Source organism: Vicugna pacos, chromosome 3 (genome assembly GCF_048564905.1).
Source record: "Vicugna pacos chromosome 3, VicPac4, whole genome shotgun sequence".
Classification (NCBI taxonomy): domain Eukaryota; kingdom Metazoa; phylum Chordata; class Mammalia; order Artiodactyla; family Camelidae; genus Vicugna; species Vicugna pacos.
Genome location: NC_132989.1, coordinates 76,236,246 through 76,263,426, shown reverse-complemented (window position 1 = coordinate 76,263,426; position 27,181 = coordinate 76,236,246). Strand labels below are relative to the sequence as shown.

Genomic DNA, 27,181 nt, shown 5'->3' with positions numbered 1-27,181 from the left:
TGAGCTTCCATCATCCTTAGCACGCAGGCCCTTTGTCTTGCTCTATTTGCTAACTATTCTTCAAAATGTAGCAGATGATGAAAAAGACTATGTTTGGGGTGGGGAAACTTGGGACTGAATTCTAGTGCTGAAATTTCTTGGCTCAGTAATTTTGGGCAATTGTCACTTAACCTTGTTGAGCCCAGCATCTTCATTAATAAAATGGGAATGGTTAATGCCGACAGCATTGTCATAACAATGAAAGACCATAACGCGTATCAGAGGTGACTGCGAAGTGTTAGGCATTCTTTGTGTGTTTCTCTATGCCTTGGCTCTCTATCCCGTAATTGGTCAGTTTGTCTGTTCCTGTGCCAATATCACACTTCCTTAATTACTGTAACTTCATAACAAGTCTTGTTAATAACTGCTCAAGAAAGTTCCCTTATGTCATTGTTGTTCTTTAAAATTGTTGGCTACTTGGGGCATGTTTATCTTTTGCGTAAAATCACTTGTGAAGTTCTACAAACTGATTGAGATTTTGATTAGAATTATGTTAAATCTAGAAGTCACTTTGGGAAAGTGACACTTTTATGATGTTGAGGTTTATTATTCTATAGCGTGCTATATTGCTCCATTTACTTAGGACTTCATCAATGTTTTAAAATAAGGTTTTAGAGGGGAGGATATAGCTCAGTGGTAGAGAGAATGCTTAGCATGCACAAGGTCCTAGGTTCAATCCCCAGTACCTCCATTAAATAAATAAGTAAACGAAACTACCCCCTACCCCCCAAAATAAAATTATACTATTTTCTTCAGGAAGAATTTGTATATCACTTGTTAGATTTATTCTTAGGAATTTAAAATAATATCTTTTAAAAATAAATATGTATACCAATTTGCTAATGTATGGAGATTGAATCAACCTTGCTAATTCTTATCAATTCTTACTCATCTTTAGATTTTGGGGATGAGAGTTTTTTGTAGACAATGTAGACAGTGATAATCTGCAAATAATTATAGCTCTATTTCTTTCTTTTCCAACCTTTATAACTTTTCTTTCTTTTTAAAAAAATTTTACTTCATTTACCATAACTTCCAGGATTATGTTTCCAGGGTTATGTTGAATGTAAGTGGTTATACCATGCATTCTTATGGTGTTCTTAAACATAAAGAGAATATTTTGAACATTTCATATTAAGTGTGATGAATGGTATGTTCCCTTTTTTTTTTTTGAAGTTCTGTAGCAGGTGAAAAATAAATTTTTTGATGCTTGCCTAGATTTTTTTTTCATTTTTACAAAAAAAAATGCTTTTTCTGTATTTGTTGGTGTTTTTTAATCTTACATTTTTGAAAAATGCACCATTGTCATGACAAATAACATTTAAAATACATTTTTGCATCCAGTTTACTGGTATTTTTGTTAGGATTTTGCCATCTATGTTTATAAGTGGCATTAGCTTGTAGTTTCTCTTTCTTATACTCTTCGTTAGGCTCAGCAAATGGAATTAGGAATGTATCGGTCATTACTTCAGTACTACAATAACGCTGCATAGTAAGCCACAGTTTCTCAGTGGCATTCTTTGGTGGTATTTATTTCTTGCTGTGGGTCTGTGGGTTGGCTGGGAGTGGCTGCTTAGGGCCACGGATCTGTGAGTTGGCTTGGCTTACATCCAGACTGCAGGTCTGAGTCACATCTGTCTGCGTCTTACTCTGGGGCCCAGGGTGAAGAGCAGCTCTTACCTGTGGCATGCTTTCCCATGGTGGAGGTTGGAAACTCCTATAAGGGGGAGCAGAAAGACCAAGTGTTTCTTACCGATCAGGCTTGGAACTGACCCCGTCTCACTTGGGCCCATTGGCGAAAACTGGATGGTTAGACCCGGCAGCAGTGAGGCGGAGAGTCGGAGGGAAGCGAGTATTTGCTAAACGATAGCTTTATCTACTGCAGGGAAACTTCCTTCCTTTTCTAGTCTCTGGAAGAATTTGTGTAGGAATGGATGAATCTCTTTCTTGGCTGTTCTGAATGCTGCCTGTAAAGCCATCTAGACCTGAGAATTTCTTTGGGGGGCGCATTTTTGACCCAATTTTTTAATGATTATAAGAACATACAGATTATTTATTCTTGAGTCAGTTTGGTATTTTTGTAATTTGGTGTGAATTTGTTTACTTATTCTAAACTTGAGAAAATGTTTTCCCTTTTTTAAAAAATTGAAGCGTATTTGATTTATAATGTTGTATTAGTTTCTGGTGTGCAGCATAGTGATTTAGTAGATACATATTCTTTTTCATTACAGGTTAATACAAGCCACTGAAAATTGTTCCCTGTGCTGTACAGTAGAACATTGTTGTTTATCTTTTCTGTACATAGAAGTTTGTATCTGCCAATCCCAAACTCCCAATTTATCCCTCTCTCCCCGACCCCTTGTTAATTTTGTGAGGCATCTGCAGTTTTGACTCCTTTCCCATTCTTAGTATTACTTCCTTGTGTCTTCTCTTCCTCATTCTTTTTTCCCCCCTTGATTAATTTTGCCAGAGGCTTGTCCATTTTATTTATTTTGGGTGGTTTCTGGATTCATGTCATGCTTAGAAAGGTATTTTTTCTTCTCAGATTCTAACAATAGTATTTCACATTTTCTTTTATCTTTATGGGGTAATTTTTAACATTTACATCTCTAACCTATTTGGAACTTACTTTTGTTAAGGAGTCAGAGAGCCATTCAGCTTATTACTCTTACTCTAAGTGTCTAGCCAGTTAGTCCAACACTGTTATCAAGCAACTTCTCTTTCTCCCTAACCTGTAATACCACTTTTAGCATATATTAAATTCCCAAGTACATTATGGGTCTATTCCTTGACTCTGTTCTGTCCCTTTGATTTGTCTTCCTGTATGTATATCATATAATCGAACTCCTATAGTTTCCTGCTGTTTTTAACATGTAGTAGGGCTGGGAGGGGAGCCTCTTAACTCTTAAGTTACATTTGTTTTGGGTTACATTTAAAAGACTGCCCCTAATTTTAACATTTTTCTGTCTGTGGAAATAACTTCCTCATTTTCTTTGAAAACCAGTGAGAGAAAAAAATCATCCCGTGTAAAAATATTAAACGTCTTTGACTTTAATGAAATCATAGTTCTTTTGGGTCACCAGTGGGGAGAGAAACCATTTTTCCTTGCATCTGGTTTTCATGCTCAGACTCCTGGTCTGTGCACTGCACAGCTTTGGGGCACCATCCACCCTGGCTTTAATGTGGCTTGTTCCCACAGGGTGTGTGACCCATAACCCTGGACTTCGCTGCTCCCTGGAGCAGGAGTCACTAATTGCTGCCGCCATCAGTCTGAGAAACTGGAACCTACTGATAGCAGGTCTCCACAGGCTGGGGATGTTTTCAGAGACAGGAGTTGGGAGTGAGACCAAGTGCTCTCTCAAGTGGAGATTTGCCTCCCTTGTCAACCTCAGGCACTATTTCTTTGATTTTAGGAAGGGAGTGACCAACCTTCCTGATAGCTTGCAGTTATGGAACCATAAATGCCGCCAATTGCCTTACTAGTGGTAGAGATGTCCTCTGCTATAGAAACTTTTTTGGTGGCATTGTCACAAGAGTCAACAAAAGGAAAAAGTGAGAAGTTAATGACCCTACCCGTTTGCTGGCATGAGCTGTTTTCCCGTCCTGTCTTTATTCTGAGTTGTTCAGAGCATCCTCTGCCTCTTGTGCTGATGAGAAGGCTGTGCTCAAAAGGGGATGGGCGCTGACAGCACACGAGGAATAATTCCTTCATCCATCAAGCCTGACAACTCTTGGGTTCTTCGTCCTGCCAGAACAGGGAGAGGCTTGAACAGGATTGAATGGTCCCCACTCGTCTGGCATTTTAAACAAATCTGAAATTGATATGAAATTAACTAGATGCCCTGAAGTTGCTGGTGGCAACAGTTCTCACTAAAGTCCTAAGCTTATAACCTGTCCCACAAGACTGAAGGATGTAACAAACTCGCATCTGAATTATGACCATCATCTGAGCCTGTCAGTGCAGAAAGCTCTTCATTAAGAGGGAAGGATTGGGAGTCTGATACCAGGATAAATGAAGCCACACCTTTGATCAAGTACCTTTATTTAGCTTTCTAGCCCAGGAATCTTAGGTCCAGTCAATTAATTGGGAAATTCAGGATTTGGTAATTTCTGTGTTCTTTAATTTCAAGAAGAAAAATTGATTTTTCTATCGTACGTTGGTAAATTCTCATAGGAAACTTAGCAAATGTTCTTAACAGGTGGGACAGGAATTGTGTGTAGTATGTAACCATTATAACATCGTTTCTCTAAACGTAGATTTTCTTTTTCGTTCTGTATATCCCAGTAACTTGCAACAACACCTGTGTACTTTTCATTGCTCACATCTCTCGTTTTTTCCATGATGCCAGATTTGGGTTGATTACCTGTCGGATTTTAATTTCTCCCTCCGGCTTTCTGTCTGCTCTTTTTCCTTGTCTGTAGTCGATTATTCTGGCAGTGGTGGAACTCGAAAGGTTTCTGTGTCTCAGAAGGTGCTAACCCCCTGTCCTGGCTGTCACGTCTGACCCTGGCTCCCCATCTTTGATTCAGGTGACCCTTCCCTCTCATTCTAATTCCTCACGTGTCCGCTTTCGCCATCACAGAGGAGTTTACATTCTGATTCTCCTGGGAATTGTGGAGCTGAAGCAGCTCTGGTCAGGCATTTCCTCCTCCCATACCCTCTCCTCAAACAAGCAGGGCACCTGTCCCTGAAAGAATGTGTCCCTCAGGCAGCTGCTTCCTTAACTGAAGTCCTCCACTTCCCCTGCCCTGGGAGCTGTGCTGATATCAAAGCTGATATCCCTAGACATCTCTAGATGGCAGCATCTGCCTCCCTCTGCCTTGAGGCTAGACTAGAAAAGAACAGTTGACTGTAGCCCCAAGGATGATGTTCAGTGTGTCACCCTGGTCTAGACAACGTCTCTCTCCCCTTGGCCTTTATTCTGTTTCCAAGTGCGTTGTAAACTCTGCAGACCACCATGAAGTGGGATCATCCGATATATCCTTATCCTGGGCTCTTCCGGGGTTTCCACCTCACGAAGCCAGAGACATAAATCCAATTATTCAGTCATGTTTTGTCCCGTGGAATTTTGTTGTAAGGAGCCTTGCTTCAAAATGTAGCTGGAGGTTTTTTATTAGTAATTTTTCTACGAAATGCTCAGGAGGGCTGGTGGGCAGGGCTGCAGGAATGACACGGGCATGAAAATGCTAAATGCTGGGCCTACTTCTCCTCATTCTTGCCAGGCCCTCTGGCTTGCTAAGCTCAATTTATTTTTGAGCAGCACCATTTTGCCGAATATACAGCCCCAAATCAAATAAAAGATGTTTCCTGGTTTAGAATACTTTAAAGATGAAGATAATGGAGAGTTGAAGTCAAGTTCAAGAGAGTGCTCATCTTCTTTAAAAAATATGTATTATATTGCAATGTTTTGCTGGTTGTAATTATTTTTGACCCTGTCTGTCCTCCTTTCCCTACCCACCCCCTATGTCCACCCTGTGAACTTCGGACTCTTAGAAGCCTGTGTCTTTGTGACCTCTGTTGTCCTGGATCAGGGCCAGCACACACAGGATGCTCCAGAATCCTTGCTCACACTAACAGCGTCCTCTCTGCCCTACATTTGGTCGTGGTACCTGAGACCGTAGCACAATCCATTTATCTCAGAATACTTAAATGCACATTCTCTCTGCCTGAACTTCTGTATTCTGGGGGAATTGTGTTCAGTTGATATAAACAAAATATCAGACAGCTCAGCAAGCGCCTGCATTATACTGGATGTGGTGCCTGTGTCCCTGGTCAGCCTGTTCTCTGGAAATTCAACCGAGGCAAAAGAGACAAGCCCTGAGTCATAAGCTGCATTTTTGTACTTTACTAGGAAATGTGCAGGTTGAAGATGTCTTCTTCTGAGGATATATTTTTTTTAAATGAGGTCCAGGATTTCCTCTACGGTTCGGAGTGAGCATTCTTAACTCTGGCCCACCAGAGAGTATTTGTGTCCTAGCATATGCCCCTCTCACCCTGTGTTTTTCTTTCCTGGTGCCTTTCTCTAGAGTTTGAAACTGCAGTGCCTTTTCTCTGCACAGAATGTGGCATTTAGACAAATAGTGTTGGACTCAGAGGGAAAGGTGTATTAATGCATCTGGGAGAGAATTTACAAGGCACTGGTTCTTCAGACATTTCTCCCATGATCACTAATCGGAAAAGCTCTTGCCACATGTCACTTTTCTAATAAGGAAATAGGGGAGCCCTAAGTCCCAAATAAACAAATAGGAAAGCCTTACGGTCATCTTTGACAACAATACAAATTCAGAACTGCATCCTTACGGAAGGCAATCAATCGGCAACAACCTCACAGTGTCCTCATTTGGGGGATAATCTGCCTTGGAGGAGGGAAGAAAGCTCGTTCAATTCCATTGATATAATCCTTCCTTCAGTGCTCTGATTCACATTTTAATAGTCACTTTTAATTAATACAAGAATGTATGAAAAAGAAAAAATAAATAGCTATTCCTGTTGCTACCCCTCTTGAAATTAATACATAAACAATATTAGAACAGGTACAAAGTGAAAATGGATTCTTCTCCTTTCCATCTCCCCAGAGGTAACCCATTGCTCATAGTTTTTTGATACTTTTTGCAGAAAAAAAAATTGGATATGTCTTCATAAATATATACAATTAAAGAATTTTACAGTGTTTGAGCTTCACTGTTTGACTTAGTGTGAAGCTCTCTCATGTTAGCACACACAGTCCCACTGTGTCCTTTTTAATGGTGTCACAGTATTTCATCACATGGACCCAGTATCATATGAATCACCCAATTAGTCCCTCAGAAGTGGACTGTCGAGCTGGAAAGCCCCATAGCCCTGACCTGTACGATGTCTGCTGTGAGAATGCTTGCACACAGTCATTTTTCATTGTAAGATTTTCAATTGTAAGATGATTGGTAGTGGTTGGTGAGGTAAGTTTTCTCACAACGTTTAATCAGGGCGACATAGAGTGTGTTGTGTTGTATTGAAGAAATGGCTTAGAAGTTTAATTACTATTGTTTTTGTTTATTTCTGTGAACAAGAGTTTTTCTTCCTCATCTACAGGCCATCTTGGCAGAGATGGGCTCTGTTCCACGCAGTCATTCAGGGACTCAGGCTGACGGAGGTTCTGCCAAGGTCCTTCTGGGTGCTGACACCCAGATAGTAATGGACAAGAACTGCATGGGGCATCGTCCATTGTCTGGAGTTCAGTCTTATGGCCACTGCTGAGTGCAAGAGAGGCTGGGAGATGGATTCTAGCTGCATACGCAGAAACAAAAGGAGATGGCTTGACGGATAAGTCAAACCCGACTATTAAACATGGCCAAAACCTTGGGAATGGATGCTACCTGAGCATCAGTTGTCACCATAAGTGGTGCATCTGGCTGTCTTCTCCCTGGAAGTTCCTGGTGTTCAGTCTACTGGCCAGTAATTCCAGGAAAAAATGCTTTCCCCTCTGCTCTACAGTTCTTTCTGCCTTTTATCTCCACCTCCCTCAGTTCTTGAATGACCGTGAATAGGGTATTACTAGCTGTAATCTGGCAAAGATCTTAATTTTCAGATGTGTAACTGGACTTGAAGATGTAGCAAAGTGGGATGGGAAGGTTTTGGCTGAGCCCCCCAAATAACTTTTCTGTGAAAGCAGAAGAGATGGAAATGCCCCAATTGCTCTACAGAACAACCATATGTCCATTCTGTCTGTCCTTCTAAGCATGACTATTTGCAGGATAAGCATCACTGGGAGCTCTTCAGGTGACGACTTTCTGCAATAGAGGAGGCCTGAGCATGTACAGGAGCTGGGCAGAGGCAACTCATGGTGGCCTCTCTGTGCTGCCCCTGGCTTCCCTGACAGCTGGTCCCTGAGCACTGGAGAGGGAGGCCAGCGATGCTTTGTGGTCCTCACCTCTGCTGCGGAGGATCCCAGTGTCACCTCGGCTCTGGTTTTTTTGGTTTTCTGTTTATTGTTTTTTAGGATGGGAGTGGAAAATGAAACAGCTAAATTCTTGGTATATGGGTATGTTTTCAAACTGAGAAAAATAATAAGACTCGTCTAAACATGTTTGAACTATAACTGAGAACATGATCCAGGAAATGTTGCAAATAGGTACTTTGTCTCCCTCCTTTGCCATTTTTTCTTGTGTTTATTCAAGTAAGTTGGATGCATATCAGAACTGGGGAAAGCCTCAGAGTATTTCTGATGTCTTCATAGAATATATAGGACATCCTGGGCCAGTTAACATCTGTTACTTTATGTGTTTCAATAGTCAGTCATGTCAAGAAAATATAATCTGATCTGCATCTTGACTTAGTTACGTGTTCAGTCCTAGTGCAGTAGTTTGTAAAGGGGTCAAATGGATATGTTAAAAGGGATAGAAAGACCTATCCTATTACTCTGAAATGATGAAAGCATTGCACACTCCTTAAATAATGGTGCCTGTCAGGTTTTTGAACACTTTTCTAAGAAAGGAGAAAAGATATTAAGAAGATAGCTGTGAATGCAACAGGGACAGACAGAAAACCTGGTGACTTTGGGAATTGATCCCGTAATTGTGCACACGAGCTATAATTTATCAAAGCTCCTCAAAGTATTTCAGAAGGAGTTCAGGAGCACTCTGATTTTACAAATGAATCAATTGATGGCTGACCGTAAACTGCTGCCTGTCCCCAGTCTAGGGCTGTGTCTGAGGCTGGAGGCAGAGAACAGCAAACAACAAAAGAAAAGGCCAGAGAGGGCCGGCTGGGTAATGGTGAGATCTTCTGCATTAGAGTCCCGTCGATATGTATCATTACAATACAGCCAGTGGGTGCCGGGCTGACCGTGGCGCCACACCAGACCAGGAAGGATGCCAAGAAACAATCGATGGAAGATGTGTTACTGAAAATTAATATTCTGCTGCTGAATTATTCTTATTGATTCAGGGATTTTGAAAGTGGCCATAGATAATTTCACAAACAAAAGTGTTTGCACTTCTAGAGCAGAAGACCAACATAACAGGGGAACATAACACAAAACCCAGAAACCAGGCTCAGGAAACACAAAACTTGCGTTGTGTGTCCTCCAGAGGCCCCTGTCTGTGTTTGCTCAGGGAGGCGGTTGGTTATTTTGCGAAGCCACACATAGTAGAGCTTCATTTGCTGTGATCACATCCTTGCTCCAGTAGAGCCTGTGTTTAATAATTAGTTAGAAGAGACATTAACAGCATAATCGACAAAGAAGCAAAGTAGAAATGCTTATTCTGTCTATGGTACTTTGTATCCGCTAAACCAAAGTCCCAGTTGATCCTTCCATGCCCCCCTTTCCCCCCGATAACCATAAGTTTGTTTTCTGTGTCTGTGAGTCTGTTTCCATTTTATAAATAAGTTCATTTGTGCCATTTTAGCTAACAGCATTGTAAATCAACTATACTTCAACAGCAAAAGAAATGCTTGCTGTATGTGGCTCAGGGTCAGACCTTTGAAGGAGGGGGATCCTGAGAGTTTGGGGTAGAAGGTTCTCCTGCTTTCTGCATCACCTGTGGGTGGATGTCGGCGGGGTGGATGTTGGACAGGGGGGATTTGGGGAGCTGCTGCCTTGACCACCTGGCTACCTCCTCATACTGCCTTTGTCCCTGTCTTCCTGGTTCTCTCATTTTCCTTCTCAAGTCCCCACCTCTCTTGTCGTGAAGTGTACTGCTCATGACGGATGAAAGGCGAGTGGTGGTAGCCTCACTGGGTCTCAGTTTTCACATCTCTAAAAGGAAGGGTTTGGAGTGGATGACTTCCAGCTCTGATATGGAATGATTCTGGGGTTCAGCTTAGACTGACCGCCCTTATTGAAGCATCTGCTGGGAAATGCTCATGAGAACTCTTTCGCATTTCTAAGTTTTTAAAGAAGTCTAATTCCTGATACAGATTATTTGTGGAAAGTTATGCTCAATATGTAGTTATTGACCACTTAGCACCTTCTTGCGGGGAGATTTTCCTATTAGATTTCCTATTAGATTAAGATTCCTCTTAAGATTTTCCTATTAAATTGCAAAAACCATTTCTGTCTTCATTGTATTTTCACAAATATTGATAGCAAAACTATTGGGGGACATGTTGACAATTGGTGGCTCAAGGTGAAGAGTGTAAGTGTTGTATCCTTTCAACTTTTCTGCAGGCTTGAGAAAATTCAAAGTAAAATATTGGAGAGTGAAAATGGATGGGCGTGTTTCCTCTTCCCTTAGGGAAACTAAGGCAAATTAAAGGAAGTGCTTTATTAAATGACTTTCCCAAGGACAACCAAGAGTTAAGCGGGAGGACCTGGGGCGGATTCCAGTGGCTCAGCTGCCATCCTAGTGCTTTGGAGGCCACATCTTCCCCCTCCAGGAAAGAAAGATGCAGGAAGGAGTTTCCTCCAGGCTGCTTCTGAACAAAATGTCTGAGCAACACTGCTGTGTATTTCCACTTAGAAATGACCTGAATGGGCAAAGCTGGAGACAGGGACTTATGAGCTTCATAAAGGTGCTAATTGAATGGCATCAGGCAGATAGTTCACCCACTGAGAAGAAATGGGTGATTCTACTTCTGAACCTCAGATTTTCATTTCTGACAGCTTTAACCTGAAAAAAGATTCCATGATAAGCAGTATTTAGTAGGGAAGGAAGGAATGTTAGGTAGAAACCTGATAGAAGGGGAGACAAAATTAGTTGCAAGGTGTAATCTTCCCTTGTTTTCAGAATGGAGTGTTGAAGGGCATTGTGAGAGTAGACTTGGAGAAGGTCTTCACCCTCTTTGTCCAGCCCATGAAGTTTAGGAGAGAGATGTTGAAAACTCCCCGTGCTCTGCCTGAGCCCGGGCCCTTGTGGATTAAGAGGAGAGGTGGGTCCCCAGGGGGAGCTGTGCAGGAATAGACTGTGGCCTTTGCCTCATTCCTTTCCGCATCTCAGAGCTCTCTCCTTTGGGAACTTCAGGTAAGGAGGGTCTCCAGAGACTTTGCAGAGTTTTATGTTGTTACCTGACCTAATAACTATGAAGTCAGAATATTGATTCACACCCATTGACGGTTACGCGTTAGCAAAAAACTGAGAATCTTCGTTTACTCTATGTGGCCCGTGCTGGGTGAGCTCCAGGTGGATCATCAGCTTGGGAGGAGGGCGATCACTTTCATCCTGGTCTCAAGCAGCCGCCGTCCTCTAGTGGGTCTTTCATGACCTTTGGACCTTAGGTTGCCTCGCATGTGGCACATCCAGCATGACGAGCATCCGTGGGTAGATGAGAAGCCAGTACTCCCACCGGGATCATTCAAAACATCACCACCCGGAGCACCCTTGATGGGACAGACTCTGTGTTTTTTGTTAGATCATTTTCCTTTGAAAAATATTTCCACTTTTCTTCAGTATTAACTCAGAATCAAGAGTTTTAAAAACTGGAAGAAGGGAACAAGATGAAGTGCAGGTGCTAATGGTGTTTTGTCCAGTAGGTGGCGCCTCAGCAAATCTCATTTGCAGCTGATAGAAGTAAATACATTGAAGATTTTTAGAAAGATGTTTCCATAATGCATGTGAGAGAAAGGTATGCCCCTTGTGCAGGGTGGTTCATGAGGTCAGTTAGGGGGAAAAAAAAAAGAACATCTGGACTATATAAAACTAATTCTCTCATTGTAAGAAAACTGTCAAGAAGAGCTTCAAAAAAGTTAATGTCTGGTTAAAATTAAAATGTTTTATCTTGTCATACGGAGATTTTTTCCACAACATTTGGGCTGCAGATTACTGCTACAAGTAAGAGTATGCTGTTAATCTTGACAGCATTTTGAGTTTTAGAGAATAACGTATGGTGGATGTTTTGGTATCTTAAGTTTGTATAATTTAAATTATGCTCAGAAAATGTTGAATACTTGAGCTAGAGAAATTCCTTCCAGTAACTTAAAAAAATTTTAGTGCAACTTCTTAGATGTAACTTATTCTTGAAGGAGTAGATTTCCTGTTACTGGAATGCATTGTTAGAAATTGTTAATGCACTTGCAGTTAAACACCATGCTCCATCAGCGACTCCACATGAAGAACGTGTTATGGTTTTTGTACTCAAAGATGGTTAAAGATGTTTATTTGGCAGCATACAAAGGAAACAACATTTTCACTTCCTAATTACAAGTGTCCCCTCTAGAAACTGAGTAGTGAAATTGATACCATATTTCTAAAGCATGCATTTCAGAAGGCAAATAAGGATTTTTAAAAATGCTGCTTTTCCAATAGATACTAGAATTTCATGATCTATTTTTTCCTAATGAAGTCTGTATCTTCCCTGATGGCTTAAGGGAAGGATCTCTGTGTATTGTTTTACCAAACAGAATCCGATTTAATCTACTAACATTTTCTGTAGATAAAACAGTCAGGATACATTCATCCTATTGTTTTTAGTTTTCTTTAGAGGACAGTTAAAGAACACAATTAACAGGCTCCTCACAAGTGTCTTTTCCTCCTGTCTTGGAGGAGAGTGGTGACAGGCATTCAAGGTTGTCAGGTGAGGTATGAAGTCATCACCAGAGTGCTGGTGGCATTGGAGAAACTTCAAGAAGGAAAAGATGAAGGATCCTGTTTGCTTTTAATAATTGAGTCATTATGATGTGTTTAGTAAGACCAAGACAGATTGGACTTGGCAGTTCACTGAACTTCAATTTTAAAGGAAGATTGTACAAAAAGTGCCCTGTCTTTACATGGAAATACTAGTCTTTGGTGAGAAGAGATCAAAGTCATATTCTTTTCTGGCTACAGGAATCAATCCTTCCTTCACCCTTGATATTTCCCATTACCCCTCTCCCTTTTCTCAAGTTGTAAAATCACTTACAGGGGAGATTACAGGAGCCCAGTGGTGAAGGTCTCCACTACTACCCACTTAGCAGTGCTCTGCCCTTTTGTCCAGGGATTACCAAACCTGTCTGCACAGTGGCATCACCTGGGGAACTTCGGAAACGGTTGATGCCTGCCCCTCACCCCAAGCTTGAGATTGAATCAGTCTGAGTGTGGCTTTAGTTTAGGGAAATTATAAAAAGTCCTCCAGTGCGTCTGATGTGCAGATACATTTGGGAACCAGCGTTTACCTCCTCTCCTCTTATTCTCCACCCACCCTCCGAGTTTGCCCTCACTGCGTACTTACCTTTAGCACCTTGAGTGTATGTCCTTGTGACTCCTCTGATCTCCCTGTATTTTGTTTTTGCCATGTGTCTTGGGATCCCATGACTGTTCTGGTGGGACATTTTCCTTTTTCTATTTTCATCATCATCCATCTTAATGCCTAACTCATAGCAGGCACTTAGTGATTGGTTTTTGAATCAAAAAAGCACATACATGTATCGTAATACAACGATTTAAACATGTTGATTCATGCACTTCTGACTCAGGATGCTTTCACTGCCCAGGTGGATATTTCTCCTTTACTTGAAGAGGCTAGATTTCCCTAATCTTTTGTCTTTTCTTAAAGCGATATAAGTATATAAAATTAAAGAGGAATGTGCTTTCTCGTGTGGTATTACCTTGTGTTGCAAAAGCCAGCTTTAGATAAGGGGACAAAGGAGGACTAAGCCTGTGTTCAGTAAAGCTTGAAGAAGGTGAGGACAGAGTGTTGACGAATTCTAGCGAAATTATTCCCTACTGCCTGCCTTCTCAAAGAATATTAATTTATCTAATTGATGATAATCTGGTCAGTTTATTGTAGCATTAAAAATGCAAATCAGTTGTCCTGCCAAAATATTCACTGACATGCCTGAGACTTTAAAATTTTTATTTTACTCTGTTAGGTGATAATGGGAGGCGTAATTGTTAATACTTGATTCTGGCAAAATACAATTAGTTTCTGTGAAACACATTGCGCATTAATGCTATCATTAAGATGAATGAATATAAATGAATGAGCTGGGGATTTCAAATAGAACACAGTGACTTTATATCAGTCTGTGAAACTCGAGATTGATTTCCTTGATTTTGAAGGAGAAGGTGCCAGAGCCCTGGCTGCATTTTTATACAGACTAGAGAGAAATTAAATCAGTCACCAGGAGGATCAAAGTTTTAAAGTATTTTTTAGGAAGACAGTTATATATTGATTTCAGTCTGTGAAAGCCACCTGTTAGTTTTGCTTCAAGAACTATTTTCAAAACCACTTTTAATAGAAATTTCCTGTGTGTGTAAGTGTGCATATATATCTTAGTGTTTAAAAAATGGGGGGGGGTGTATAGCTCAGTGGTAGACTGGGTGCTTAGCATGCACAAGGTCCTGGGTTCAATCCCCAGTATCTTCATTAAAATGAATAAACCTAATTACCTCCCTCCCCCAAAAGAAATAAATAAATGAAAATTATTTTTTAATGTGGGGTAATAAATCATTATTCAGTAAATTAGCAATGATGTTGTAGTGTTGTCTCTTCCAGATGTTCTGCCATAGACACCTATTATATTGATCATTTAAAAATATTATTAAGAAAGCTAGACAAGTTTGCATTTTCCTTGAACCAAGAGACGGAGGAAGGAAAAGCTGAGAGAGGCTGCTCATCAAGGTCTTAGACGAGAGTCATGGACTAAATGCATAATATGACCCCAAGAATCATGGTATTTTAAGTACTGATGCATGACTTTATGTTCTTGTAGTGTAGAGAGAAACTTTGCTGCTACAAAAAAAAACAAAAAACATGTTTATGGTCTGTGTGCTTGTAATGGAAGCACTGTTTTCAGCATCCTCTTACTGAACTGGATAGAGAGAAGTACTGTATCATCAGGTGCTTAATGTGACTTCTCCATAAGTTTGTAACCTTAGTCTGACCTTCACTTAATGCTTCTGATTCCCCCTCAGTGCATGTGCATGTGTGGAAACACACAGATTTGGTTTTTTTTATTTCTGTGTCTATGTGAAATCTTCACAGGGCAGCCCTTGCCCTTGACTTAAGGTGAAGGAGGAAGGGGAGGGATTTTGGAACATGGCTACCCTGTCGGGGCTGAGATCCATCCTGAGAAGCCTGAATTCTTTTGTTTGCTCTGCCTTTTTACTGTGCCCATGACCTTGGGCTCTTCTTTTAACCTCACTTTCCTCGTTCGTAAATTAGACTGGTCTCTTCCCTTTGTACATTGAAAGAAATTGATGAGGATTAATGAGGTAGAATCTGGAGCACATTTTGTGTTTCTCTGAAGAGTACGTTTAAGGGAAGCTAGAAGACAGAGTTAATATCGGAGAGAAGCAGGACACACATGTGAGATGACAGAGTCCCAAGGAGTACTTACTCTCCATCAGCTGAACATGAGTTGCAGACACAGCCCCATTTCTAGTCACTTCTGAATTGATGGCACGTTAGTGCAGGATGATGGGAAGGCAGGCAAACCAGATGTGGGGAGCAGTGGAATGGCCAATAGGATTTGGGGGTGGGGGGACATCTGACTGCCAAATGCTTGCCTGGGAGAAGTCGACTTATTTTTAAAACCATTTTTACATATACCTCTAAGACCTTTTTGGCTCCTCAGTATTTGCAAAAGAGTGACTCGAGGTGCTTGCTCTGCGTACATAATGCAAACAAGATCTTAATGAGGTTCCCAGCAAAACTTCAGAATTAATCTAACCTGATGCCTCATGGTAGAATAAGGCTCTGGATGTGATCATCAAGTGTAAAACAGTCAGCTTGCACAAGCTTCTTTGGATCTCGATCACAGTGCTTGTTGATGCAAACACACGGATGTGGAGAGAATGCTTGATTACTTCATGCGTGGAATCCCATCCGAATTTTATTTAGCATGCTGTCTTGGGTCAGTCAGCTTTCCAATTCTGAGATGACTAGCTTGGTTTTCCTCCTTAGAAGATTTTCTAAATCTTTTCCCTGTTTGTGTGTACTTTTTTTTTGGAGAAGTTCAGCTAGGTAACAGCATATTTAACCTAGAATTTAGCTCTTGTAACTGTAGGATTTTTAAAAAAAGTTTAATATATATGTAGCCTGGAAGTGCTTTTATAATCTCTGATTTAGTAGCTGTACTCAGAATACAGACAAGAGAGTTCAAACTCTGAAAATATTCTTCCTCTTTTGTCTCTAGGTATATCTCATCACTTTATGAATAACTTTAGGAATATCTCTCCGTTTCAGAAGTTCATAAAATAAGTAGTTGATGCCAGGAGTATTATCACGCATATAAACATATTGACGTCCTGATGTCTGAAGCTCATACAGTTGATAAGCCTCCTGTGCTGGCAATATGGCCTGTGTCACCTCACTCATCTACTCCCATCTCCATTTATATATTAATGTAAAATATGGGGGTTTGCTAAACATTAGTCCATGGTCCCACTGTTAGCTGTGTATCACTTAGAGATGAAGGGACATAATTGAAAAAAAAAATATTGGAGCTATTTCCCATTGTCAGATCTTCATAAATGCTCTTGATGAAAAAAATGAAGTTGTATTACCCAGTTCTATTAGAAATGCTAGATTTTGTTGGATCCATGTGTTTGCAAAGTAGGGAATATTTTCCTGCTGTGATTGATGTTAAGGCATTTATGAGGATAGTCTGCTATATTTCATATGTATATGAGGGTGTCATTGTTAAAATGTTCAAAAGAAAATTATGTATGTGATTTATATTTTATTATTTCCTCCTCGGATGTAATTTTTTCCATACCATGATTCCTGTCATATTGTCAGTAGTGATTTGATGGCTAATATGCCAGAAATAATTAGATTAAAAAAAAAGGTGATGCAAACGTCAAGGCAGTATAGCTTTCTTGTGAAAAGCCTTACACGAAATCACACATGTTATGTTGTAGGCATCACCGACAGTCTTCAGGATTACAGGCAGGATGCAAGCTGGAGCTGAGTGCTGGAAGCATGGGATGCACGTATTTCACAGGCATATGCTTGATCCTGACCCTACCTGCGGTTTGTGCTAAATGAAACGTGTTTTAGAAAATGCAGCTCTTCGGATGAATTCAGACTTCGGTGTATTGTCAGTGGGAAGAGGTTAGATCCTTTCTTTTCTTTTGAGTGGGAAATTTCCTCCTTTCCCTGGAAGCCATTCTGCCCTTTGTTTTCGTCCCCTTGACAGGTTTAAAATTTTTCTCTTTGAGGAGAAAAAGAACTACAGTACTAACTGCTGGGGTTTTTTTTTTTTTTAACCTCTGTTGACCTTTGAGATGAGAACTTGATTGTAAAATCTGAAATGACGATTTTAAAATATAGGACAAGGTAATTTGTGGTTTCAGTGTCTGTTCCTAAGTGCCGTGTTTCCTGGGACTTTCAGTAGAATGGAGCCTGTTTCTGGTGTCTCTTTGCTTTTGAGCATCGATGACACTCGTGCTCAGTATCTGGCTCACTCATAGGTTACTTTAACAGACAATAAATGTTTCTAAAGATTAGACTAATACTGTAACATTACCGTGTTAGACAGGAATGGAGATGAGTGTGGACGGTAGCCAGGTATTGAATCTGCTCCCAGCGTTACCCTGAAGTCTGCAGCGTGTGTTTCCCCAGCGTCTGAGCGCTGCTTTCCCACGTAGGGGAGTGGTAATGAGGAGGGACTGCTGGGAAGCTCAGCTCCATCCTCAGCCTCTCCGTGTCTTGTCAGGGCAAAGGAGGCGTGAAGCCAGGCAGGTAGCTGAGTGGCCTGTGAAACAGATGCTCAGGGAGATGATGGTAGCGTGGAGGAGGAAGGGGAGTTTGGAGTCAAGGCTGAGGGGTCAGTAGGGAAGGGACCAGGTGTCCAGATTGAGGGGCATGGACTGCCCCTACCTTGAGGAAACTGGCTGGGACCAGTTTCCCAAATTTCCCAGCAGGTGGCCTCCTCCTCTTCCCAGCTTCTTGCTGCTAAGCCGAGAGTAATACCTTCATTTTACAGAAACTGAAGTAAAGGGAAGTGAAGGGACTTTCCCCAAGCTGCCTGACATCTTGTTGCTAGAGCCTGACCAGGCACTGGCACTCAGGCCAGGGAACTTTTTTCCAAGGATAGTGGAGAGTCATGACTTCCAGAAAATGAAGGGAGAAGTCAGGTTGGGATTTCCCCTTTCTTTGTTCTTCTTAGCACCACTCAGAACAGCTTGCCCTGAGTCATTTCAACTGAAAGGAGAGGGATTTACGGAGTGCCTTCTATGGTAAGTTCCAGAAAACTGGAGAGTATCAGGCTACAGACTGAAGAGCTGTCAAAAGCCCACAGGTTAATGGGGATGTGTATCATGCAGGCACCATAGCCGAAAGGAAGCCTTGGTTTTGTGGAACTCACTTGATTGTAAGTGAATATGTGTTATATTTAGAATCGTGGAATTTTGAAGCCAGAAGGGTGAAGAGTTGTTCAAACTGAGTGGAGCCTCTAGAGGCCCGGAGACGTTTAAGAAGTAGAGGTCACACCCCACGCCTTCCCTGCCGCTCTCTTCCTCCACCCTGGTCCTGCCCTAAAGCAGTGAGACCCTGCCTCTTTTGTCCTTTAGAGACACGGGGCCCGTGGAATCGAGGATTCCAAGTGTTCTTTCTGGTTGCTCTGATCACGACAGCTTAGAATGTGGTGGTAATTTCCCTTTGGAGCCACAAAATCTGACACCTTTCACATGTTCATTTCACCTTGAAAGCACTTTTTCCTTCTTTGTTTAAACACTAAGCAGCAGTAGAGTGGTTAGGAACCCAAACTCAGAGTCAGCCTGTCAGAGTTGGTATCCCAGTTCTGCCCTTCCTTGGCTGTGCAATCTTAGGAAGTTACTTAACCTCTCTGATGTCAGTTTCTTTGTATAATGGTGATGATAACACACTTAACTCATAGGGCTGTTGCAAAAACTAAATGAGATGACTTGTGGAAAGTACTTAGAGCAGTGGTGGGCACATGCTGTGTGGTCCATACATGTTGGCTAGTATTTGGAAGTAAAATATGGAGGAAAATGAAGTGCTAAATTAAGAAAGATTTTAAATATGAACACTAAAATGTATATTTTGAATCGATCTCATAGCTGCTTTGGACATTGGCATTCAATGGTCTCTTTACCCCTTAAATTAACATAGGAATGATTATATTCACAATAATGGATAAATTATATACATTCTCATGAATGATGTTTCTCATTTGTAACTTTTTATGACCTTTATATTGCATTTTTAAAATACAGCAGACTCATTGGCTATTGGCATTTATCTTATAAGTGAAAAAAATTGTCAGTGAATGAATGGAGGGGCTTACCCACTTGGCCATATTGGTTTACCTGGTGAATGAACAGAGACATACAAACCCTTCGTCTGTTGTCCAAAAGTAACAGAGAGAATATGGTGGTTAATGCATTTTGTGGTTGTTTGTCTACCTTGCTATGAAGCAGTGATTGCTTCCACACATGCACAAGAAAACATTAAGGGAAAATCCCACCACAGTTGTGGCGATGGTACTAGAAATCCCATTCTGAGCACACTGAGAGCTCCATTGGGGTGAAGGATAGGGTCCCAGACTGGTTCTCTGACTCTTCTCCCTCGGGCTGGTGTGGAGGGAGGAACCTTCTCTTCCACCAGGAAATGGCCCTCTCAGTCCCCACACACATCACCTCTCTTGGCTTCTGGATAGGTGGTCCGGGAGCCAAAGGCTGACAGCTGTTGGGAGGGCGTGGATCAGGCCAGTGGAGTGACTGGGTAAGGTTAAGTTTGCCAATATCCCCCATCTTTGGTTTTTAAAAATTCCTCACCCTGTTCCTCACAGCAGTTCCTCCATGCACATTCAGTTACTGAAGAATAAAACCAGAAGGTGCATTTAATTTGGAGTAACCAGTGTGGATCTACTGAAGAGAAGGAACTTGTTTTTAAATTTGTGAGAAATCTGAGACTGTGTAAATCAGGGGACAAACCTGCATCCCAGTACCAGGTGGCATTACCATGGACATCAATGATCACAAAATCTCAGTATATCCCTTTGTGAAAATATGGACAACCAAACGCTTCCCACCCCTCCCCAGATTTTTCTCAATTGGGATTTGGTCTTGTTTTTGTTTCTGTGGGTCATTTATTGTAATAATTAATAAACTTAATTTTGGCCCTTATTACAGTATCCACAGATTTTGAATATTCTATGAAGCGAATTATGCCTATGGTACAGCATGTAGGAGGTGTTTCCATACAAATAACTTTTTTAAAAACCAAGTATCATGAGGCCCCTCGCTTCAGATGATAACTGATGACAAAGTCGACCCGATTTTATTTGAATACATGTGGAAAAGCAGAACACATTGAGGCTGGTGCTTTGTGAACTAACTCAAAATATTGTGAACATATTCTATGCAGGTATAAAATTGCAGAAAAAATGAGTTTATTAATGGAAATTAGACTAGCTCCTAATTATTACCTGTGAATAGTGTCATCATTTGAAGTTTTATTGCATTTTAACACATGGCTTATCTTGATGAGAAAATACATAGCAAAGGGTAAATGTAGCAATTTTCCTTTTACTATTCCCTCTGCTGAGCCATTATTGCTTGATGTTATTTTTCAGCAGCCTTTCATTTTTGTCCCAAATGTTTTTGCCTCTGGCTGGCTTTATTTCTTTAACATGTATGTGTATCACTTCTCAAAGTGATACATTTTGACAGGTAATCGATATTTTTTCATACTAGATTTGGTGGCGCAGGTCATAATCCTTATCTTAGACTTAGTTAATGGTTGAATAGTAACCTAGATTTTTATCTCAAAATATTCCTTTATTGAGAAACATAGTTTTCACTCTTAGCCAATTCCTTTTTATCACTCCTACCCGCCAAACAGGTCTAGCTGCCAAGTGCCTAGGATGCACGGATCCCTCTTATCTGGGATACACATCACCTGACTTTTGACAGTGTGTCCTCAAAATGTCTTCTGATAGCACTTCCCACCAGCTTACTTGATTGGTCACAGAAAAGATACTTCTGGGCTCTATGTTTTTTTTTTTCCCTCTCCCTCCTGGCATCCTATGATCTTTATTCAAGGGGGAAAAGTCTTTTCTCTTCCTTTTCTCTGGTGAGAACTTGATGTCTTCCATCAGACCCACATTTTGTAGAAGGATCAGTAAAGATCACAGTCCTCAGATCACAAGCATGTATGTATAAGGACACCGTGCTCAGCTTTTCCTTTAATAGATTAGCTTCTTGGGTCATGATTTTTTTTTTTTTTTTTTTTTTAAGTTTTTGAGTCAGTTAGGACTTCCTTATGCCCCTGGGGGCAGATAACCATGACATCCAGGTTGGTAAATATATTCTGACCTGCTGCCAAGGCACTTTGTCCAAGACGGCACTTCAGATTCAGGGAGCTGTTGATGCTCTTCTCTCAGGAGGGAGAACTGAGGGAGAAGGGCAACAACTGCCATTCTTTTTGTTTTCATTGAAGAGAAAGGTCTTCCTTTTGCAGGGAAAGACTACAGTGCAGGTCGCCTGTCACGGATGAGGATCTGTTTCCTCCAGCTTTGCAGATTCCCCACAGATAGCAAGCCCCTCCCTCCCTTCCCCCCCTTAGACTTTTTCTTTTCATTTATTTCCTTCCCTTTTTGTCCTTCAATTTAAACAAACAAACAGAAAAATGTAGTATAAAAAATTGTGCTGGAATTTTGGGCTACATTTCAGTTTGAGCGATGACCAGGTGTGTACTTGTGTGCTGTTGCTTTGCTTTTAGACATGGCATTACTCCCCCATGTAAGAGCAAGAACTAAAACCTCTTTGGGGTTTCTGCCTTGAAGTGGTGTCAAATGAGCACGCCTTGGTGGAAGAACACCCCGATACCCTTCTCCAAGGATGCTTCTGCGAGGGCTGGCATTTCCTGACATGGTTCTCTTTGTATGTCTGGAGATGTATGCAAAGACTATTCTGGAACATAAAATGCGATCAATTTTCCTCAGTGGTTAGATTCATAAATCCCTGAGCTATGTTTAATGACATAGTCTAATCAATTGATAGCAAGCCTAATAGTGTGCTGACAGCCAGAGAGAGACAGAGAGCTAGTGTAAGAGCAGGTAAATGAGTGAGGGACCACTCATCACTTCCTTGCCCACCCCCACGTTCAGAAATCACTAGATACCTGGATTAGACAAAAACCAGAAATTACTGATTTTTTTAAAAAAAATTATGCCTGCCTTCCTGACTTTCTTTCAAGAAAAAGACTCTAAGGGATATAGTGAAGGAGGAGGTGGTTCCGAGACAAACTACAGATGGTCCTAGTATTTGCCACTCAGGATCCTACTATTTTCTGAATTTAAATACCTTTAGACGAGAAATCAAGGGGGAATAATTTTCTATAGATTGGTGGTATCGTATATTGTTACTCCTGTGCCAGGCCAGTAATGAAAACTTAATATTCATCTCTTGGTTGCTTTGAATTGAAATAAGATGAGGATGAGCAGAGTAAACAGGCTGAAACAGACTGTGAAATTGCACATGATGGGAATCTTTTTTTTTTTTTTAGCTGCTGATAGATTAGAAATAGGTTAATATTCCAACTAATGATGGCTCTTAGAATTTCTTCTCCCTTTTTCCATTTTGGTCTGGTATCATCAGAACTAAGTTACTGTCACGAGGGAAATTAAAATCTGAAATGTTGTATCTCTGGGCTAGGAATTGACTGGCGAGGTGTTTATGTAAATGAATTGGCTTTCACGCTGGGAGGTGTAAAGTGTTCCCCTGCAGTGGCTGGAGAGCAGCCGCCCAGCGCCCTCCACTTCAGGTTTTCCGGCGGCGTGCGTATTCTGCTACATTCTTTTCTTTGATGGCATCAGGAAAGATGAGCTCCAGGCGTGGTTGTGCTGCTTGGCTGGCCAGCTGTGCCCTAGCTTTTCACCGTCCCAGTTTGCAGCTGCCTTTCACAGAGGTGTCTGTCACCGCCGATTTACTTAGCCACTTTGACCTTATCATTGCTTCCGAAGGGGCTTGACCCAAAGCCACTGCTGAAAGCCATTTTCTGGTCACCTAGAATGCCAGGGCCAGTGTTTTGAAGAAGAAGGAAAAACAGGGATCCCACGGTTTCCCGTCTATTAGCAAGAGCCTCCTCCACCTGGATAAACGCACTAGGTGGCCGAGCCCACTTGCTGCGCTCTCCCAGCGAACTGCAAGCATCCGTGATCCCCGAAGTTGCTGGAGTGAATAACTAAGCGGGACCAGCTGACTCTGGGCTCCAATCAGCTAGAGCGTGATGTAAGTGTTTAGCAGCTGCCGGGCTGTGAATTAGCGTGCCGAAGTCGAGGTAGTACAGCATGGCTAGACTGTTGTGAGAGGCTCAGAGAAAGCGGAGGGGGAGATGGATGAGTCCAGCATTCTAAGACGAAGAGGGCTCCAGGTAGGAGATCCTTCCATTCTTGAAATACACGTTTGCCAGCGGCCAGCCGTGGAGGATTTCAAAGTTTCCTTTTCATTCCTTTACTGGGCACAAATATGTGCACAGTTCCTGGTATCCACTTGGCAACATGATACGCTAAGTCTCTGGTTACAGGGTTCAGTGACACACCACAGAGTTCAGTGAGAAAGGCTCTTTTGTCAGAGACAATAGATAGGACTTGTAGTTTGATACTTTGTGGGTTGTTTGTGTTTTCTGCTGGTTGTTTGAGAGTAGTTAAATCGTGGCTGGCAGTGACAGCTGATGAGCCGGTTTGTTCTGTCAAGAGTCAGGGAAGTCTGTCAAGGGTAGCCACTCTGTTCAGCTCTGGGAACACAGGACTGAGTTTTGTGCCGGGATCAGCCTGGGCAGCAGCGTCTGTTTGATCACCTTGCAGATGTGTGCAGCTGCTGGGGGCTTTCCTCCTGCCAGTGAGAGAAAGTTTCTGCGGGCAGCTCAATCCAAGTTCCCTGTAATTTGTTTATGTTGAGATAAGGAGAGATCCCTATCTTACTGCCTTGTGCTTTGTGCCCAAGTTTCTCTAATTAGATTACTCTGACTTTAGTGTACAAATGTATTCCAAGTTAAAACTTGGCAAATCCGGAAATGTGGAAAAAACATCTGCTTGGCAGTTTGTAAGTTTCAGGAAGCCAAAACATAAGTATGTTCAAAATGAATACGTTTAACTCCTTGGTAACTCTTTTTTTCTGGGTGTAAGTGATCGTTTTTCTCTGTGAAAGAATCTCATCATCAGTAATTGTTAAACTCTCATTCATTAATTTTGAAATTAAAAAAAAAACGTGCTTGGGAAGACTGAATATACGGTACATGTAGAAATGTTTCCATATATTCCTTGATGGTCTTTGACGCATAGCTGGTCTGGCTGTCTGCTTTTTATTTTAAATGTCAGTTACTAATGTTATTTGTATTACTCTAATATTATAATAATATTATAGATAAACTAAAGGACTATTTGTAGGTAAACAAAAGAGGGATTAAAAAAGTTGGGGTTAAATGTCATCTATTGTTCCAAACCTGAGTAAACAGACTGCCTTTTTAATGATTTTCAGTGTGGTCATTGTTTTGAATGTACAGTGTGGTTAGTCACTGCTGTGGATTTCCTTTTCTTTGTTTTCATCACATCTATAAAGTTCTGGTAATGCACAGCTGTTTGTGTGGGTCCACGTCCTCTTTGGGGTCACTGGTTAAATATGGAAAGGCTCTTTGTTAAAAAGATGATAAACTCTATTAAACTCCTAATGGTTCAGATTATTAGTAAATTGATGGCAGTTCTGCTGAGAGTTTTCTCTTTCATTTAACCCATTTTAGATAATTTAAGATGTATGTTTGATAAGAAACTCCTTTTTGTGGTATATTTTTATAATATGTGTCATCACAACTTCAGAGGGTGTGACTGAGATATACAGTGCTTTTGAGGAATGTGAATTTCAGAGAACTTTTAATTTTAGAAATAAACATTATTGTGGCTATTTAAAATAATGGAGCTATTTTTGATTTAAAATTTGCAACAAAACAAAGGAGACATTGCTAGTTAATATAGCACTTAGTCTGTCAGATCTTCATTGTACTTAACACACTTGTATTGTACTTGTCCTACTCCACTTATAACAGATGAAGAGTGTCTGTTTTCTGTTATGAATGAAGCAAAGTCTCCACGCTGTGAGAAATAGCAATATAAAAGTGCTTAAAATTTCTGCCACCTCACAGTTACAACTTTATTTTGGCTTAAACAAAGCCTGTAATTCTTTAACTCCCATTATACCTAATATGTTTTTAAAAGACATTTCATATAAAGAGTAGCTGTTTTAAGAGATTCCAGTATTGGGAAACTACTTACAAAATACGAGGTGTAAGTACATATTTGTAGTACGAAAGATGTCACTGTAGAGTTTGTAAGGGCGACGCCACCTAGTGAATTGAGGATTTAAGTTAATGTGCAGATACATACTCTGAAACATTTTGACAGGCAAATGAGGTATGCCCCGTAGTAAAGCTAGGCTGAAATACACACTTTTGCATTCCTGATTCTGACCCTGTGTTGCTTGGTAATCTTGAGCAAGTCACATACCCTCTTGGTGTCTGCTTTTTCTTCTGTAAAAGACATGCTGTAAAATAGGACTTTAGAGTGTACTAAACAGGAGATAGGAGTAACTGAATTTTAAAGTTAAAGGTCATGTTATAAATACACTGGCATACAGTAGGTCTTCCTAAGTATTGCTATGGAAAAGCAGAGGATAATTTCTCTTCTCTATAATATGCTATGTCATTACTAGTGAGATGAAAGTTGTTTTTATTCCATATCTGCTGTTTGGATTTACCTTTAATTTCGAAGAATCATCAGTAAAGGCAGTTAGCATTACTTTATAAGGATCATTATGACAGAATATAGGCTATTATCTAATAATAAGAATCTGTTGGTCTGTTACACTGAAAATGTCAGATGCTACAACTAGAACCTATCAGTTCTTTAAATAACTTAAAGCCTAGTGCCCAGAATCTGGAGCACACAGATATTCTAATTCCCTAAACTTTAATTTTGCAATAGTGCAGAGTGTGTTTAGTATAGAATAATGCAGTGTGTGTTCAGAACCTGTTTTTAGAATTCCTCCAGTTCTTAAAACACAGGCTTCCTAGTAGTGTTCTTAAAATTTGGACTTTGAGAAATTATTTTTAGTCAGAACAGATAATTTCTCAAGGCATGACTACCTCATGAAATGACGGCACAACTTGGTTGTTCGTCTGAAATGACGGCACTTTTCCATCTTTTCTGTGGGCTGTATTCATATTTCCAGTACTGCTGATAGCTCTTCACTCACTGCCTTTGAAATGAGAATGAGGGAAAGAGGCCCCAGTGGCTTCCAGCCTTGGAATCTGGGAAACTTTTCAGATTGCATCTCAAAACATGGGAAATGCTGACGGATGGATGGGCTTGAGCAGACCTTGGACTCGGGGCAATTTGAATTTCTAGACAGGCCTAATTCGTCAAAGGATAACTGGTTCCTTTCGGGCTTAATATCCCTCATACAGGGATCGAATTTTTTTAACTGTCAGAGAAATTAATTGTTTCAGTGATTTCCATTATGTGTTTCCCTTTTATTTGTTTTAATGAAAGTGTCCCTATCCCTAATGGGATAGATCCCAAGGCAGGAGGAAAATGAACTACAGGCATCATTAAAGCAGGAAGGAGGCACCGAGAGAGGGAGGGGCATCCCAGAGAGGCCTCTGCCATTCCTCTCCTGCCATCTCTTGTGCTTTGCTTTGCTTGGTAGCACCTTCTGTTGATTTCCCCCCTCAATTAAATATTACCATTTCAGTCCACTGTCACAGGCAGCTGGAATGTTAAGAAAAATGTTTTTTCCTATATGTTGCAGTTGACAGCTAAATATTTATAATTTAGACTTCTAGATTTGTATTTAGGTTTTTGTTTTGTTTGCTTCTCTTTTCCCTATACCTCACCTCACCCCCTAACCGTATCTGAAACAACAACCAAAACCTAACATTCTTACCCTGACCTGGGCTCTGATTTTCCACTGGTCTTGATGTGGAACTCAGTCATAGGAAGCGAAGAGGCAGGTGGACTCTCACATTCTCCCTGGGTTATCAAATGACCTCTGTTGGGCAGTGCTGGGGTGTAGGTCATTTAAGTCATTGTGTCTCAGTGTTTCTTCTGTGTCAACTTTAATGGGTGTGTTTACACTCTACCATTGCTTGGGAGTATTACTCTGTCCTTATTCACTTGAAGACTCCCGGTGGTTATAGGAAAGAGGTCTAGTTAGAGAATTATAATAGAAATACAATAATAACACTTTGGGATAAGGTACGTTTGTTCTCAGAGGTTCCAGGAAGGCA

At 41.0% G+C, this 27,181-nt stretch overlaps 1 protein-coding gene across 5 annotated transcripts in view; it reads left to right on the top strand.

Annotated features, from left to right (window-relative positions):
- The window catches only part of MAST4 (microtubule associated serine/threonine kinase family member 4), a 517,925-nt gene that overhangs the window by 184,180 nt on the left and 306,564 nt on the right, over positions 1-27,181 (top strand). The window contains exon 1 of one of the 5 annotated variants that reach the window (XM_072958576.1): positions 23,170-23,275. The exons of 3 other annotated variants lie outside the window; for them this stretch is intronic. In XM_072958576.1, coding sequence (XP_072814677.1) covers positions 23,237-23,275 — 39 coding nt within the window. In that variant the 5' untranslated portion in view covers positions 23,170-23,236. Of the gene's footprint in view, positions 1-23,169; positions 23,276-27,181 lie in introns of those variants that run through there. One more of the 5 variants, XM_072958572.1, reaches the window with a different exon arrangement.